Source organism: Carlito syrichta, unplaced genomic scaffold (assembly GCF_000164805.1).
Source record: "Carlito syrichta isolate Samal-C Ts95f unplaced genomic scaffold, Tarsius_syrichta-2.0.1 Scaffold308865, whole genome shotgun sequence".
Classification (NCBI taxonomy): Eukaryota; Metazoa; Chordata; class Mammalia; order Primates; family Tarsiidae; genus Carlito; species Carlito syrichta.
Genome location: NW_007252961.1, coordinates 224,295 through 242,177, shown reverse-complemented (window position 1 = coordinate 242,177; position 17,883 = coordinate 224,295). Strand labels below are relative to the sequence as shown.

The following is a 17,883-nucleotide window of genomic DNA, read 5'->3' as shown; positions in this document are numbered from 1 at the left end:
ATACAGCTGAATTTGGGTAAGATCAGTTGTGTATGATTTGACTTCACTTTGTATGGGGAAGAATGTGGTCAACTATTAAGCTGTAGGGAGAACATTACACCTTACTTACAACCCAATACAGTTCTGATCCACAAAAAATACTCAGTAAACACTCGCCGAAAACTACCTTGATTTTGACCTGATATTTTACCATTAGATTGAAGCTACACTTAAAGGATATACGCTTAAAGTATATCCATAAAGAAATCATTATTCATATTAGCACGAAACTGAAAAACCTCACTCTCTGTCAGTTCTGTGCCTAACTTGGTAATTGAGAACTTGAAGACTCTTTTTTTTCCAAGTACAATCAGTTAGGCAAAAAGGAGGAGAAATACACAAAAAAGTATAAAAATAATATTTGACCTTAAAAAATACAGGTGCCTAGTTTATACAACATGTAAAAATATATTCATGTAGGTCCCTTCCAAGAAATCAATCACACTTTGACCTCTGAGATATGCTAATGGGTTTTCAAGAAACATATTAGGATTATTTACATTATACTTCACTTTGAAAGCACTGTAGTTTACAACCCACATACAGATATGAACCCTCAATAGTCAGCAGCAGAAGAAAGAGGTGCTGTTGAAGCAGCACATACAACAAGTCAATGGTAAAGAGAAAAAGGGAAAAAAAGTCACGGTAACAGTCAGTGTTACCTGGATTTACAAGAAGGAGCTGAGAGACAAAGGTATTGCTGGCAACAGATAAAAATGAGACTACTTAAAGTGCCCATGAGGTGGAAATGGCAGAAAAGGTTACTATTCCAAAGAGAGAAGTTAAGCGAAAAGAACAACTAGTATGAAATGAAAGACAAAATGTAGAGAAGAAGAGTGGATGATCACAGGTCGGGCAGAAGTTAAACCCCTGAAAGTGATGCCAGACACCCGGAGAGTTGTGTCAACAGGAAGCTGTGCAGGGACCTGGAGGAAGGGAAGCAAGTGGGGAGGGGGTGGTGGTGGGGTGTCTCTAGGTGAACTGATGCCTTGTTTAGCCTCACAGCCCTGAAGAAGAGGGATGCCTGAGTGTGAAACTACCCTTTGCCTTCCTGTTCCTTTATTCCTACAATGAATATTTATTTAGTATATCTCTGCTGAGGATACACTAATCAACCAGGCTCAGAAAAGGTAGGTGGCGTTTATGTCATTGCCAGGCAAGTTGGTCACTTTAGTAAGTTTATTTGACCCTCAAGTGAGTCTTCTTTTCACCTCCTTAAATAGTAAAGATGGAGCCATTGCTTTACTAGACTCTGGTGTGGCCATGTGCTCTTTGAGTTATAACTTGCCATGCTTCCTGGCTTTGGCCCCCTTCCCTACCTTGGAGAGGTGAATCTCATCTTTCTCTCTCTCTCTCTCTCTCTCTCTAATTTACTTTTAAATAAACTATATTTTCTAATATAAAAAAATAGTGAAGATAGGGTTTTTCTTTAAGCAGCCACATTTCCCTTCCAGAGACCAATGCTGTTTACTTACTTCTTTACACCAGACTTTTGTTTGTTTGTTTTTTAATCTAGCAGAATTTTCCAAAGGCAGAAAGAATGAAAACAAGAGATTAAAACAAACCAACCTATTGAAAATGAAGTCGCCTGAGTTCTTCAGTTGTCTTAACAGAATCTACCCACAGATATGGTCATACATTTTTTTCTTAAAAAAAAAAAATGGTTTACTCACTAAATAGAAACATGGGGTTCTTTTCTTATCTGAAAAATAGAGAATAAAAGAAAAAGAAAGAAGAAAGTGTCTTGAGATTATTTTTGGTGTAATGAATTCGCTATTCATTACATTTGTTGGACATAATTTAAGTCCAGGAAAGAAACCTAAACATGACATATGATTTTGCCTTTCAGTTCATAAAAGAAGGAATTTTTTAGTAAAGAAAATTAAAGTGTAGAGCTATATTGGCAGTCATTTGAACACACTTGGAGGGCCACGTTTATACTCATAATCAAGGAATTTGTTCACATAATCTTTCCATATCTTCTCTGAATATTTCCATTTTAAAATAAATAGAAATAAAATAGAATTGGGGTAGAGGAGATTATGCAAATAGATGAATCTTAATGAGAAACTCATTATTGAATGATTTGACGTGAACTTCAGGAAATGTTTAAAGATCCTGGGACTTATGAGACTTAAAAAAAAATAATTCTGTCTTTGGAGAGTTTGGAAATTGCCAGTAAGAGAACTGAGGCCCACATGATGGCAGGTGACGTCAAGCCAGACTGAGCAATGCACCGTGGTGGAGAATGGGAAGAGAGGTGCTGTCGTGAGCTGGGAGTAAGGCTCGGTATGTGAAATCTGGAGACAGGCAGGAAGGCAGTGAGGCCCACTGTGAATACAGTAGCACAGATGACATCATTCAGGAAATTACACATTTGGATATTACGGATAATTTTCCTAAAGGCTAATGGATTTGCAATGATATCTATTAAAGCGCATAAGATAGTCTGCCTCTAGGGACTCTACAAAAATCAAATACACAAAATTTTCAGTAAGGGTAATCTAAAATGAAAGGACAAAGAGAAAGATGTTGGAGAATAGAGTGGTGCCATGATTTCCTACTTGGGATATATGGTAATTTTTTCAAAGAGTTTTACATCCCTTAATTTCGCATCACAACTCCCCTTGAAGTAGGTAAGGCCTCTCTATTGTGTTTGCCCAGGTTTGCTGTTCATAATAAGACCAGGCCAAACTGACGATAAAAGCTGGACACATCCCAACCTCGGCAGGCTTCCTACTGTGACCCCTGGATAGCACAACAATAATTCTGATCCTTAATTTACTACTGGGCTCAATCCCTTTATTTTAGAGGGAGAGACTCTAACTTAATTAATTATCACTAAGTGCCTTGAGGGCCATTGATGTTATTGAAATGTACAAATTAATACATTATTTATTGCTAATTTATCACCAGTATTTGTTAATTATAAAACTCTAGCTGGGGGAAAAACTGGTCATGTATCTGCAAGTGAATACCTTCCCCAAAATAATTCCTTATTTTTAAATATGGGCATATTGGAAGCAATTTCATCAATAATGGAAGATCCAATTACTGGTCTTCTGGATTAAGGCATTCTTTTATTGTGAGATTTTAATGCTAAAGTGGGAAGTTCAAACATGCCAATTAAATCTTAGACTAATTAAGTGATTACAGCCTAGGGGGAAGACCACTATTAATCTTCCCAAGAAGAGTCTTGATATGTGCTGAACAGATAAATATATATATACACCTATTTCAAAAGAGGAAGTGTAAGGAGTTGTTTGGGGGGGAAAGCAGTTTAATTTTTGAATTAAAAGAAATTGTCTTTCTTCATAAAGTCATTTTCAGCTTTTTTGTGGAAGGCATGGTCATATTTAAGAATATAGTGATGGATTGAACCAAATCAATTGCTCGAGAACTTCACTCACTCAAATGTTTAAAGGTGGCACAAAGTGATAGTGACATAGTGATCACTAGTGCCTTATGAGCACTCACTATGTGCCAGGCGTCCTCACTCTTCTGTTTTCTTTTTTTTCTTTTCTTTTGGTAGAGATGGGGTCTCGCTATGTTGCCTGGTCTTGAACTCCTGGGATCAAGCGACCCTCCCATCTCGGGAGGATCCCAAAGTGCTGAGATTACAAGCGTGAGTCACTGCATCTGGTCTACCCACTCTTCTATGCTTGCCTTATCCTTGTTTTACAGATAGGAAACCAAGGCACTGGCAGGTTAATAACTCAGGAAGTAATTGGCAGGCTGGGAAGTGTATGGATATTCTACAACCTCCTGCTAATAGCTAACTATTAACCACTGCCCTCCAGACAGCTTTATTCCCTATCATTCTAATCACCTGCCTGTAGAGAAGCCACAACCATTCCCACCTGCAGGGAATCTGAGGCGTCAGAGACACTGAGGTCCACATCCAAGCAATCCTTTAGGAAGGACTTTGTGTTTCCTAGGACGATGCAATGGGGCTTTCTACCTAGGAGGCTGGTGTGTGGTTTCTCAGTGTCTTGGGAATCTCTCTTATATTGGCCCTCTCCACTTAGACAGTAGCTCTCTTCTGGGTCACTTGCAACCTTTTTTGTGACCATGGGAGAATGTGGGCATTTCTCCTAGCACAGCTCCATTGAATCTTTAGTCTGGGAGGGGTTGTCCATTCTTTTCATAACACTGTTTTTCTGGATGGAAAGAGTCATGGACACATCTGAGGATTGGTGGCTCTAGAAGACACAATCCTAAAATTTCCCTCTCCTCTGTTTGGAGACAGCTTCTGGGACCATGTAATCCTATGCTTGGGAACAGATGGAATCTTCAAAAGTGTATAACATATTTTTTAAAAATATATTTCAGTGGTATTTCTTTATGAGGCTGTAATTTTAAGAGAAAATTTGGCACACTTATTAAAAACATTTTTATTATACCTTGATATTAATAATCATCATATGAGATCCTTCTGTGTCACTTGTTTCAGAGTTTGTATGTGTCGAGTTTGTGTTTGTGAGGGAAGGGTAAGTTTACCCAGATCTTGGAAAACATGGTCACTGGATGTGGAAGTCATAGGTTCAAAAATCAAGCCTTGTTACTAAAGTTTGGGAAAGGATTTATTCCTTGGCATTTGCAACCAGCCGAAACTGACCTGGAAGTCTCTGGACAGTCATGTCATATTCAGATGATTCTTGTAGATGCTCACATGGGATGAGTAAATGCTCCAGTGTGGACATGGTCCGTGCCATGACTACTAACACGTGTTCGTGGGTCACTTCTCAGACCCTCATTTATAGTCAGCCGCAGCCAGTGTCACATCAGCTCCAGGTGAGAATGTGGAGTCATCATCTTTTGAGATGACTTGCATGGGATGTAGTGGCTGAGGTTTTGATTTTGACAAATTACTCACTTCAAAGAGACCTCTACTCAAAACCTCCACTTTTAGTGGAAGTCTAGAAAAAATGGGATTTGTGTAAATGGTGAGACTGAAACTAGACCGTAATTTTCTCCTTCTAAAAGCTGTAAAATGTTCTACGTCATGTCAACCAAAACTGAAATTGGGGAGAGGAGGAGGAGAAAAGAGGGACTGAATGTGACAATTTATCACACTCTACACCATCTCTACAGGACAGGGTATTTCATTCCTAGTGTTTTGTTGGAATCTATCAATGACATCCTATAGTTGACATAATAATCCCTCCCACATTCAGTAATCTTGACCTTCTCAGACAAATAAAGCCCATGGGAGAACTGCTGAAGTCCTTGCTGGAGCCCCAGTTCAGCCATTCACTGCCTCCATGAATCCTTGTAAGACCTTTCCTGATTGAGAGTTCTCTCTACCAACAGTCTCTTCTCTTGCTACATCCTCTTTATTTTCTAGGAATAAATAGAAAATTATTTCCAAGCCTGAAAACCCGAGACCACATTTACAACCAGGATTTAACTGCTCTTCTTGCTTTTAATTATAATAATTAAAAAGTTGTGGTGGTGCCCAACACTCATACTTCCAATTTGTACCTTCTGTTATATAAAGTGAATCACTGACCAGCTCTATTGACCCTGCAAAATTTGTGCATCCTTAGTGTTGAATTTGCTTGGAATGAGTGAGAGTGCATTTGTTTCTTCTTACACATGCTTCTTGTTGAGCTTAGATGTGCTCCTTTTAGATAACACACCTTATATCCTGGATGATGGATTCACTTTTGTGCTCCCCAAAGTGTATTGCTAGTGGGTGACATGGATGCCTACAGTTTGGGCTATAATTGAATCTCCTGAATTGGCAATTAACAAATAAAAGATGGCTCCTGGTGTTGACAGAGGATCCAGGCGTCCTCAAGGTAGTTTTCATCTTCTTGTTTTCACCTAAATTCACGTCAGACATCCTTATGGGTTGATGCTGTAAAATATTTTCTGTAAACTTCAAAGCTTTTACTGTTGCTTCCATACCCCCAAACCTCTAAGATGCCTTTTGTTTTCTTGTCAGAAGTTATCTCATTCAACTTGTTTCTTCAACCTACCTTCTTTCCTGGAAATATGAGAAATAAGCCTCTTTCTGGATGGAACAGTGGCATATCTTCATTCTTTGTGACTTGCAAGTAAAACCTGACACTTCTCCCTGCAATTTCTCACAATTTTTTTCTATGCTTAGTCTTACTGCCGTTGCATTTATTGAATATACACTGTCATTTATAAATTGCGGCATTTGTTGTCATTATGTGTACTGCTCAAATTGCAAAGTTGCCTCCTGTGAATTAATGAAACTGTTAAGCAACGTCTGATTTGTGCAGCTTGCCTGCTTGAGCTTGACTGGGTTCTGGGGCTGCTCTAGACTAATGCTCTTATTTAGAGATCAGGGGAATGGAGGCCAGTTTAAGGAGTTTGACCATGACCAAGTAGAGAGTGGGTAGACCAGACACATGTCTAGACAGTAAAGTACATGGTACAGAGCTAGAAAGCTGCAGCTGGCTCCTAGTTCGGGTGCTTTCTCAGTGTCTAACTTTAGACAATTATTTCACTGCTGTGTGCCTCAGTCTTCTTGTCTGTAAAGTGGGGCTACAGTGGTGCCAGCAGCCCACCTGTCAGGATTATCTGAAGCTCATACAGGTGACGCACACAGAATAGTGCTCAGCACTCCAGGCGCCATTAGATATCCACATTATTGTCATGATGTTGACTGTTTTTAACTGTTCAGGACATATGGTAGGGTGTATGTTACCATCAAACTTTATGTGGGTGTATATAAGGGGATCCCCCAAAAACCTAGAATTATCATTTGGTGGGTGGGCCCTTTGTAGTACAGGCTTCCCTTGCTAGGTAAGTGTTGTAGGAACCCATTGACATCAGTGTACCAACTAGAGTTGTTGTGAGAGGCTGTATTCAGCTTCAGTGATTTTTTTTTTTTTTTTTAGATTTCAGCATGTTGCACATTTCACAATGGGTGATTTATGACTACATCTACCCATACTGTGCTGAGTGTTAAGCAGTTTTTGACCAAAGACAACATGACCCCCCACCCTCCCTATTCACCCTATCTTACCCTGAGTGATTTTTATTTTGTGTTCCTGATGAAAAAAGTCCTCAGAGGAAAACTTTCTGCTGATGTGAAAGAGATAAAACAGAAAACAGCAGAAGCACTAAAAGGCATCCAAAAATTGATAAGTTCAAAAACTTTTCTGAGCAGTGGAAAACGCATCCTGATAGGTGTATTGCATCAAATAGAGGGTACCTTGAAGGTGACTGAAGCTTAAACAGGTAGGAATACACAGTTTTTTATAAATAAATTCTGGGGTTTTTTGCCTCCCCCTTCCCACCCCCTGTACATGCATCAGGCTTTTGTCATCTTTTTCATTCTTCAGATTAACTAGTACTGTGTTACATAACTTGCAGCGGTGTGCTTCATGGTGGTGTTAGTAGAAGCAGAAACAGTGATGATAGTAATGAAAGGCAGTGCCGTTCGTTGGACCTTGTTCTGTTTTAGACACTGACATAGGTATGTGGCGTCCACAGTCTCTAATGTGTAGTCAGTCCATAGCTACTAGAAACAGCATGGTAGTTTATGTCCAGAAATGCAAATGTAGCCTCCTCAAGATAGGAGTCTCTTTTGTAACTGGAAAGAAGTATGAGCTTTGGCCCTGGTAGAAAAGCTGTGGGTGTAGAAACAGGAGCCCTGATAGAATTCCTTGCATCTTTCAGGTCATCCTGGTGCTGCCAATGTTTACAGAGCCTAATCCTGTTTTTGATAATGGGAGACTGGCTGGGGAAGGGGATGGAGGTCAAGGAACAGGATGGGAGGGGCAGGTATGGGGCAAGATGAACCACACCTATGTCAGTAACACCAGAAAAGAGATGATCAGCATTCACTCATGCTTTGTTTTTTTTTTTTCTAGTTTGTAATTTTATATCATATAAAAAGGTTACCCCTTTTCTAGCCATCCAAATAGAAATCCATTCAGGACAATAGCATTGGCATAGAAAAGCTGTTTTTTTCTTGCTTTGCTTGCTTGATTGGTTAACTAAATAAATTGCACTGATACATTAATAGGCAGTAGGGTAAGGTGAAGTTTAATCACAAAATTCACAATCGCTTCAATGTTCTTTGATTTTCATGCGTAGTATGTTCCATAATAATAATATAAATAGCCACAGCAATAATAAAAGCTCTAATGTGTGAAAGTGCCTAGACCGGGTCCTAGAATGGGAGCATTCATTGTGCTAGGTGCTCTGTGTGCGTGTGTGTGTATGTGTGCACAAATATGACTTATACATATCATATATACACCCTCTTATATGTAATCACTTTCACACTCACACATATACTTTCCACGGATAGTTACAGCCTTTCAAATCCATACGTGTGTATGCATTTACATATAGACACGTGTATGTGCATTTCTAGATATAATATACATTGCCATTTTAAATCTTACCACAGCTTTAGAAAAGGCAGCTGAGGCTCAGAGAAGTCAAGCCACTTGCTCAAGGTCACAAGCGGTGGCAGAGCTGGAGCTCCGCCTTGACTCCTGCCTGCCAATGGCCCTTTTTCAAGATGCCCAGGCAACAGTTTTCCAGGACCAGCAGCGTCTCCATCACAACACGCTGCTCCTGAGGACAAGAGTGATCTTTTGCCCTTTCTTTTCCAGAATCTCCAAGCAAAGATTTTGGTCCGACTCTGGGCCTGAAAAAGTCCAGTTCCTTGGAGAGTCTGCAGACCGCCGTGGCCGAGGTCCGCAAGAATGAGCTTCCCTTCCACAGGCCCCGGCCACACATGGTCCGAGGCCGGGGCTGCAACGAGAGCTTCCGGGCAGCTATCGACAAGTCCTACGACGGACCTGAGGAGCTTGAGGCTGGTAGGCAACATGTGTCCTTGAATGGCTTCTTCCTCTTGCTATTATCTGCAAATCATAGGCAGGAGTATGTGCTTAAGTACAGAGAAAAATGATTCAAGGATCACAATTATATTTCTGATATTAAAAGTAATTCATTTTCCTGATGTGTTGTGCCCCTTGGCTTAACGAACTTGGAATTGGAGAACACAGTGTGCCATTTATTTCGCCGAGCGATGCCATAGAAGCGTTCCTCTTCCCTTTCTGCAAAGACCAGCTGTCACTTCCCTTAGGGGAGGAGTGCTAAGCATGCGTTTCTTGACATGCTCATTGGACTCATTAGATGCAGCATCAATCTAGGACCCTGACTGCATTAATTGGATAGAAGCAGCCGGTTCTATTTGTGCCCCAAATCCTCTCCTCGAAATAAATGCAGCCTGTTTGTTTCCCAGCATGTGGGCTTTCTGAGCTGATCAAGGTTAACAAGCTGCTTTTGGGGAGCTTATTAGTGCTTTGCCATGTAGTGTAGCTAGCCTCTCATACCACCAGCTAAGCAACTCCCATCATCAGACCTCACTTGAAATGACCAGATTTGGGCAACTGCATCTTCAAAGGGGGCACAAAGCCACATGGTGGGGTGGAGCTCCGGAGCGTGTTCACCTGTTTTTCGTATTTTACATTTCGGTTTGCCTTATGAATGCACCATGAGTGCCCCCGACCACGGGTATTGATTGTGTTTTCTCTGCACAGACGGTCTGTCTGATAAGAGCTCTCACTCCGGCCATGGAGCTCTGAATGGTGAATCTGCCCCTCAGGGGACCCCTGAGCTAGAGGACATCGAAAATAAAGCCAGGAAAGTAAAAAAAATGAAAGAGAAGGAGAAGAAAAAGGAAAAGGGCAAGTTGAAAGTCAAGGAGAAAAAGCGCAAAGAGGAGAATGAAGACCCCGACAGGAAGATGAAGAGGAAGGGTTTCGGGGCCATGCTGAGGTAGGGCCTGCCACAGAGGCTGGGCTGGCTGAGTTTCTTTGTATCTCTCCTGGTGGAATCACTCCTTTGCTCTCCTGTCTCCTTAGCTCTATGCATAAAGTCGAAACTGGATGTGCTTGTTTCTCTGCAGAAGCAGGGAAGCTTTTGGGGGAGTGTGTAGGGATGGCAGGGCACTGTCATAAGTCTGTTGTCAGAGGTAAGTGAGTCTCAGTAGAGGACAGGCAGTGCCTGTGGTCCTTTCTACCCAAGTGTCACTCGGATGCCGAAATGCTTCCTCCAGTGGCACAGCAAAAGCCAGTAACAGGGAGCCCCGAATGTCCCCTGTGGGTGGACATCTCCTCTTAGTTAGAAGAGTCATGACAGGTGAACCTCATGCCCCCATGACTCTAGGCTTGTGGTGGCCAGGCCTTTGGGACAACAAGTGTCACCTACAGAGGCACTGTGATGCAGCAGAGATGTCATTGTGTCTAGGGTCAGAAGTGTTCAGTCTAGCATAAAACAAAGTCTTCCTCCCCCGACTCGTGGGGCCTAGCCACGAAGAGTGTTCTGCGTTGTGGCAGGAGGCTAGATTCCCTCTCCTCCTATTTAGTCTCTGGAACAGAGGAGGGGGAGGGGCAATGTTCAGCAGGATAGGGTTAGACTTCACTGGTTATCTGGTCCAATATGGCCTTCAGAGCACCTCTGTGGGTCTTTCGGGGGGGGTCCCACTGCACTGGGCACTGATGTCGGAGACTTATTTTCCCACTGACCTCTTACCCTTACCCTCTGACCTCACACATGCCTGGTGGAGTCTTCTTATCCCAGCTGTAGACTTCTGGAGCAGTGGCAGCTGGAGGAGACTGTAGTCTCATGTACTGCCACAGCACCTAACTGACTGACAGGAATGCTGACCTCTCATTTTCAGAGGACAAAAGCACAGCTCTCCCTCCCCTGCCCTGTTCCACTCTGCACCCTGCCACAGAGATGTCCCCCACCTTCATATTCCCAGACTTCTCCAGGATGAGTCACGTGCTAGCTTTGCACCCCCTCCCCGGGGGCACACATCAAACTCTCCCCAGTACACTCCTGCATGGGGAAGAGGAGCACAGTCAGTTTATACAAGTTAGGAGTAAGCAGGTGGGAAGTGGGAGATAGTCTCCTTCCATGCAATTGCCTCCACATTCCCTGGGGGTTTTCTTGTGCCCCTCACTTATTTTGTTGGAGGTGGGAGACCAGAGCGCCCCTTTCCATAATGTCCTTTGTACCTGTAACTTTCTGTCAAATCGCTGAGTCTCTGTACATCTCTCCTGCGGGCTAAAGGGAATGATGGGAGATGACATGGAGGAAGTGCTTGGCCCCCTCTTATGCAGCCCTTAGGAGAGAGAGCTCTTAAGAAGGTCAGGTGTACCTGTTACCACTTCCTGCCAGTGTGGGACCTGCAGCTGAAATTCCAGACAGAAAGTAAACTTTCATCACTGCATACCTTCCATTTCAATCATAAATATAAGGGAGAACCCCCCAAAATTTATTTATTAAAAATGATGTATTTATTCTTACATGTTTAAACTTCAGTCACCTTCAAAGTATTCTCCATGTGATGCAAGACACCTATCAAGATGCTTTTTCTACTGCTCCAAACAGTTTTTGAACTCTAGTTTTGTTGCCTTTTAGTGCCTCTGCTGTTTTTGGAAGAGGTGAAACTCTTCCACATTGGCAAAATGTTTCTTTTCAAGGACCTTTTTCATCCAGGGAAACAAAAAAAAGTTGGTCAAGGCATAGGGGTCATGCCTTTTTTGGTAAAAAACAAAGCAAAAGACAACCGCTGGACATAGAACAGTGTAGGCAGGTGTACTCATAATCACCCATCATGAAATGGGCAAACTTGATGAGAGAATCTCCAAAAAATTTCATTGAAGCCTCTCACTGAATGCAGCCTTACACAACAACGCTAGCTGGTACATGGATGCCAATGAGTTCCTAGAATACTTACCTGGAGGGGAAACCTGTAGTACAAGGGGCCCACTTTCCAAAAGATAATTCCAGGTTTTTTGGGTCCCACCTCGTATATATGGAAGGACTTTGTATACTGCAAAGTGACGTTTAGAGGATGCGGATAACATTGACACCAGTGAGTCTTCCTGGTACATTTCCAGCTTATAAAAGGCTATGCCAGGACCCTCCTGCTCAGTCTTGGGAGTAACTTTGCCTCTGGATGTGTTGGGACAAGACTTGCCACGATCCTGCTGCCACCTGGGTCAGGGTTACCCCACAGGCCTGATATCATGGTCGTTATCTAACTATCAATGAACAAAATTTCAACAAATTGGGTTTGTTTGTTTGTTTGTTTGTTTGTTTGTTTTGAGAAAGCAGGATTTATTGAGAGGACAGAAAAGTTGCAACAGTGAGAGGGAACCCCAGGGGGTTGCCCAACAAATTCAGTTTTCAAGGTCAAATTAGCTTTTATTAGTGATTCATAAATCGGGCAGCATCCCATCTACGGAACAGAAAGGTACTTCAGTGCACTGAACACAGTATCAGGAGAAGAAGAAGAAAGCAGAAACAAGGAACAAAAAGTAGTTACTTTCCTTATGAGGTTAAATGAGAGAGAACATCCTTATTATGACCTGGGGCCCTGCCTGCCTGGGCCTCTTTTTGGTTTTTTTGTTTTTTGTATTTTTGAGTCAGTATCTCGCTCTGTTGCCCAGGCTGGAGTTCAGTGGCACTATCACAGCTGCCACAGCTTTGACCTCCTTGGCTCAGGCAATCCTGCCTCACCCCACCCCATACCATCACGCCCAGCTAATTTTTAAAATTTATTGTAGAGATGATTTGTTGCCTAGGCTGGTCTTAACCACCTGTGCTCAGGCCATCCTCTTGCCTCAGCCTCCCAAAGTGCAGGGATTACAGGCGGGAGCCACCATGCCAGGCCTCCTGGGTCTCTTTAGATTGGCTGCTATGAATCTCCTGGATTTTGGAAAACTGACTCATTCCTAAGTTTAATTTGATTCCATGGCACCTAGCAAGAGTGCAAAATAATGGCCTCCTCTATACTTTATTTAACATGGCCTATAGTCTAGTGCCAGATTGGAACAAATCTCTCAGTAGACATTGATGCATTTTTCCTGGTGGTCTCTATATATCTTTCCATTTGCCATTTTGAATTTTAAGGTTGCCCTTTATTCTGGGTAATTATTTTAATTGCCAGAACTTATGAGCTGTGATTTAAGCATCTTGATAATAAGGACATCATGTATATGCAATGTATGTAGATGAGAGTTTTGTCTTTGGAATGAAGGAGTAGAGAGGTTGAAAGTAAAGGCTCTGCATGTGGACATCTGATACAGTTTTGGCTCCTCTAACTTCTATCTAGGTAACACTGAGCAAGTTATTTAACCTCATTTGCCTCAGTTTTCTCATCTGAAACATGGGAGTAATAATAGAATCTTATGAGAATTACGAGTATATCTTGTCATATATGACATGCTTAGAACTATGCCCAGCAAGCAGTAAACATCCAGTGAAAGTTCATTATTACAACAAGCATAATAATGGCCCTTAGAGATGTCCATGTCCCTGTCCCCAGTGTCCATGAATATGCAATGACATAAGGTGAGGAGGAAGGCTGCGAATGGAGTGCAGATTGCTGGTAGGCCGACCTCACAATGAATTACCCTGGGTTTTCCACGGTGGACCCAACATCGTCACAAGGGGCCTTAAAACTAGAAGAGGAGACTGGGCATGGTAGCTCATGCCTATGATACCAACACTTTGGGAGGCAGAGGTAAGAGGATTGCCTGAGCCCAGGGGTTCAAGACCAGCCTAAGCAACATGGAAAGACCTAGGCAACATGGCAGAACTTGTCTTTACAATAAATCCAAAAATTAGCCAGACATGGTGGCACACGCCTATAGTTCCAGCTTCTTAGGAGGCTGAGGTAGAAGACTCACTCAAGAGTTCGAGGTTGGGGTGGCCGTGATAGTGCTACTGTACTCCAGTCTGGGTGGCAGAGTAAGACTCCAACTAAAAAAAAAAAAGAAGAAGAAGAAAAGGCAAATGGAAGTAAGATACCAAGAAACTCAGGGCTGCTGACTTTGAAGATGGAGGGAGAGGTCAAGGAGCCACACAGTGTGGGTACCCCTAGAAGCTGGAAAAGGGAAGGAAGCAGATTCTCACTAGAGAGCATACAGAAAGGAATGCAGTCTGCCAACCCTGTCAGTCTAGCCCTGTTGTGTTGTTGAAGTCACTGAACAACAATGGTGGCAATTTTTTACAGCATCCATAGAAAACGAATGTAGTTTTATCATAATTATTATTACTACTTTTACAGTATCATAGTAATTCATAAGGAAAAGTTTCCTCTCTGAGGTGTTAAAGAAAAACACTATAAGAAGACTTAAATAATCTATGAATATAAAGATGGTTAAAGCTACATGTATCCCATTTTCTAGACTACAACTACATTGAGCCTTAGTTATATATTTTACTTCAGGTGATTTGACATGTCAAGTTCATACTCCATCGCCCATAACACAGTGCAGGCTTCCCTTTCTCAGTCCAACACACTCTGTACTTTCTTTCACTCAACGTCACAGGTCTCAGATACTTTAGCTATGGAGCACCTTGGGCTTCGTTTCCGTCTACTATGTTAGCAAAATTAAGATCTGAAAGGTGGTGTTTGATTTTATCTTTGGTGTAAAAATAGCAACTGTTTTCCATAGCCTTTTGCATCCGAGTTGGTGAGCATATTGGAGTTGCTGCTACATGCACATTTTCTACAACAAAGAACACAAAGCTGTTACCGTCAGCCAGCAGATTTTGCTTTAATTCTCATCTGTTGCTCAGATGCTATTGACTTAGTTTCTTTCTTATTTAAAAAAGATTGATTGTTTTAAGGTTCTCTTGGAGTGAGTGAGGGGTTTAAATAAGTATTATTTTTTCTCCAACACTCTCCGGGAGGGAGTCCTTGTAGCACTGGTTGTACAGTTGCACCGCATGGAATGGCAGCTGGCCAAGGGCTGAGGGAAGACCTGGGTCCCACCTTCCCACCCCCACCAGGCCCAGCATTGGGGAAGTAGGTGTGCATTCGCAGAGGCCCTGTTCTTGCTTTTCAGAAGAGGCTAAGTGTTTGTGCTTCTCTGATATTAGCTTGTCTATCATGTTGTTATAGGTAGGACAGTGCTTCTCTGATATTAGCTTATCTATCATGTTATTATAGGTAGGACAGTTTAGCTCACTTGCTAATTTAACCTACTCCTGATCCTCTAGAAACAATTTTGGGGGATCTCTTTAATTCATGTCTTCATAATGTTGTATAGTTCCAACATGCTTTGTTGATTTCAGAATCTGCTCCTCACATGATGTGAGTGTGCTCTTACACATGCCGTTAAGTTATTACTCTTGTGGAAAGCATGCAGCCCAAGGACCTACCAACATGGTGGTCTCCCTGTGTGCTCTGTTCACCTACTGCAGAAAGAGAACCTCAGGGGTCAAGGTGCTTACACTCTTCATGATGTGTTTAACTTCCATAGGCATCTCACTCTTGCCACCATCCTGCAGGAAGACCCATCATGGCTCCTTTCAGCCAAAGAGGGAAGCCCACACCCCTTCAGTAGACAACCGCATTGCTCAGTCCTGGGCCTCTTTCCTGGGGCCTACCAAATATCTTCTTTTCATTTTTTCTTTTTTTAGGTTTAGGGGATCCAAGTGCAGTTTTGTTACATGGATACATTGCAGGATGGTGAAATCTGGGCTTTTAGTTTAACCATCACCCATGTAGTGTACATTGTATCTAATAGGTAATATCTCATACCTCCTACCTTTCAACATCTCTAGCATCTATTATTTCACTCTCTATATCCATTATTTAGCTCCTACTTATAAGTGAGAGCATGTGGTATTTGACTTTCCATTTCTGAGCTATTTCACTTAAGATAATGGCCTCCAGTTCCATCCACACTGCTACAAAAGACTTGATTTCATTCTTCTTTAAAACTGAGTAGTATTCCATGTGTACACATACCACGATTTCTTTATCCAGTCATCCATGGATGGACCCTTAGGCTGAGTCCACATCTTGGCTATTATGAATAGTACCCTAGCAGATACTTAGTAAGCACTGAAGAAAAATATCCTAAGACATACCCTAAGAAAATATTACCATATCTAGAGTAGAAAACTAGAGATTAGTCCCTGATTTCTTAATTATTTAATAATCGTGTCAATCTTATGTTCTTTAAACTAGATTCAGTCAGAGATTTGTGTTTAAATCCGTTTCTTTATACAGTAGCTGCTGTTGTTTCTTCTTGGTGCTTTTGGCTGCTCTCTTTAGAAACCTTTGAATGACAACTTTTCTGAGCACTGAGTAGAAAGATTTGATCTGGTTCAAGTTCCTTTTCCTACACCTTTTATAGGATCTGGTTCTAAAAGGAAATACATTCAGTAAACTCCTTTTTAATAGATCAACAGTGTGTAGAACCTGCCAATAGGAACTTCATCTTTGTTTTGAAAATGTGTTTCCCATATTCAGTTGATCAGTAGCATTTGTTGAAAGCCTCATCCTTGCCAAGCACCCTCATAATTGTTTATTTGTTAATACTTCTGTTTATTTGTTAATACTTATTAAAGTCCTATTTTGCATCAGACACTAGATACACAGCAACCAAGTCTTCCTCTTGCAGCACTTTTCCTATCTTAATAAAGGAAGGGAAAATCAAAGACTTTTGAATTTCTTTTGGTGAGTTTAAAATAAAAACAAGCCAAATATTACATCACCATGTAAACTGTTTGTGGTGATGGATCACACAGGGAGTGATGGGACATCCACCAAATACCTCCAGTGTCCTGTCATCTTGAGGGAATCAACAGTCGAGTTATACGGGGTCCAATGAGACAAGAGGAGACAAGAGGCCACGGCTGACGTGAATGCATTCCAGTGAAGCAGAGAGAATAAACAACTAAACTCACATAATTGAGAGTATTTTGGATTGTACTGGGTGCTACGAAGAAGGTGGAGTCAGAAGGGATGGTGTCATCTCACCTTCAGTCACTGTTTAACAGTGTTGGAGTGCATACCGTCCAACCACACTGAGTCTCCAGCAGATATGTTATCAGAACCTAGCACACCATGGTGCTAAAGCCACTTCACTTTTTGCCTGCTATTTTCTTTTTTGCAACATATGAATATGGGAAGGTTATTTTTAAACCAACTTCACATAAATCTGTAACAAAAAGCTTACCCAAACTATGTCTGTTTTAGTACATGAAGGCCTGGTACACTTGCAGTAAGCATTCTAAAGATAAGTGGACAGTCCTGTAAGTGGCAAACTTTGTTTGCACCTGTTTGAACCAACCCTGTTCCTCTAGCCCGACAGGTAGATATTCTTTATTGTTTCTTTCTATCTCAGATAATGGGATCGTATCTCAAAGATACACTGGTTCAGTTTCTACATTGTGCAGTATCAGAAAAATTAAATCATTAACCCTAAAGGCAAAGGTATTTTTAAAAATCTAGAGGCATCAACTTTTTCTTCCTAAGCTTTGCAAATGCTAAAACATTTATGTTTACTTCATTTTGTGCTAAAATATCCTACATATTTTACTTAAATTAGGGGAATTCTATATAAAGACATCCTACTGTGAATTGTTTTAAAAAGAACACTCCTATGCACATACACTCCCCACAAACACACAACCTCCACCACCACTGAATTAAGGCTGGACCCAGTTAAAAATCTGTTCCCCACAAGCTCTGTGGTCTGCACTAATCCCTTTGAGTTTCAGACTCCTCAACAGTAAACTGGGGTTAATAACATCCTCCTCAACTTGTTGGGAAGTTTACATTAAACAGTTTACATCAGCAAAATGACTTGATAGATATCGCTTATTTTTGATTGACAAGTAAAAATTGTATATTTACAACATACAGGCTGATGTTTTGGTATATGTATACATTGTGGAATGGCTAGATCAAGCTATGTAACATATATATTACCTCACATACTTATGTTTTTTTGTGTGGTGAGAACACTTAAAATCTACTCTTTTAGCAAGTTTCAAGTATAAAAGCTATTGTTAACTCTAGTCACTGTG

At 41.5% G+C, this 17,883-nt stretch overlaps 1 protein-coding gene across 1 annotated transcript in view; it reads left to right on the top strand.

Moving 5' to 3' along the window:
• The window catches only part of PARD3B (par-3 family cell polarity regulator beta), a 442,984-nt gene that overhangs the window by 242,142 nt on the left and 182,959 nt on the right, over positions 1-17,883 (top strand). The window contains exons 15-16 of the mRNA XM_008066237.2: positions 8,646-8,852; positions 9,579-9,816. Of these exons, the coding sequence (XP_008064428.2) occupies positions 8,646-8,852; positions 9,579-9,816 (445 nt within the window). The remainder of the gene's footprint in view (positions 1-8,645; positions 8,853-9,578; positions 9,817-17,883) is intronic.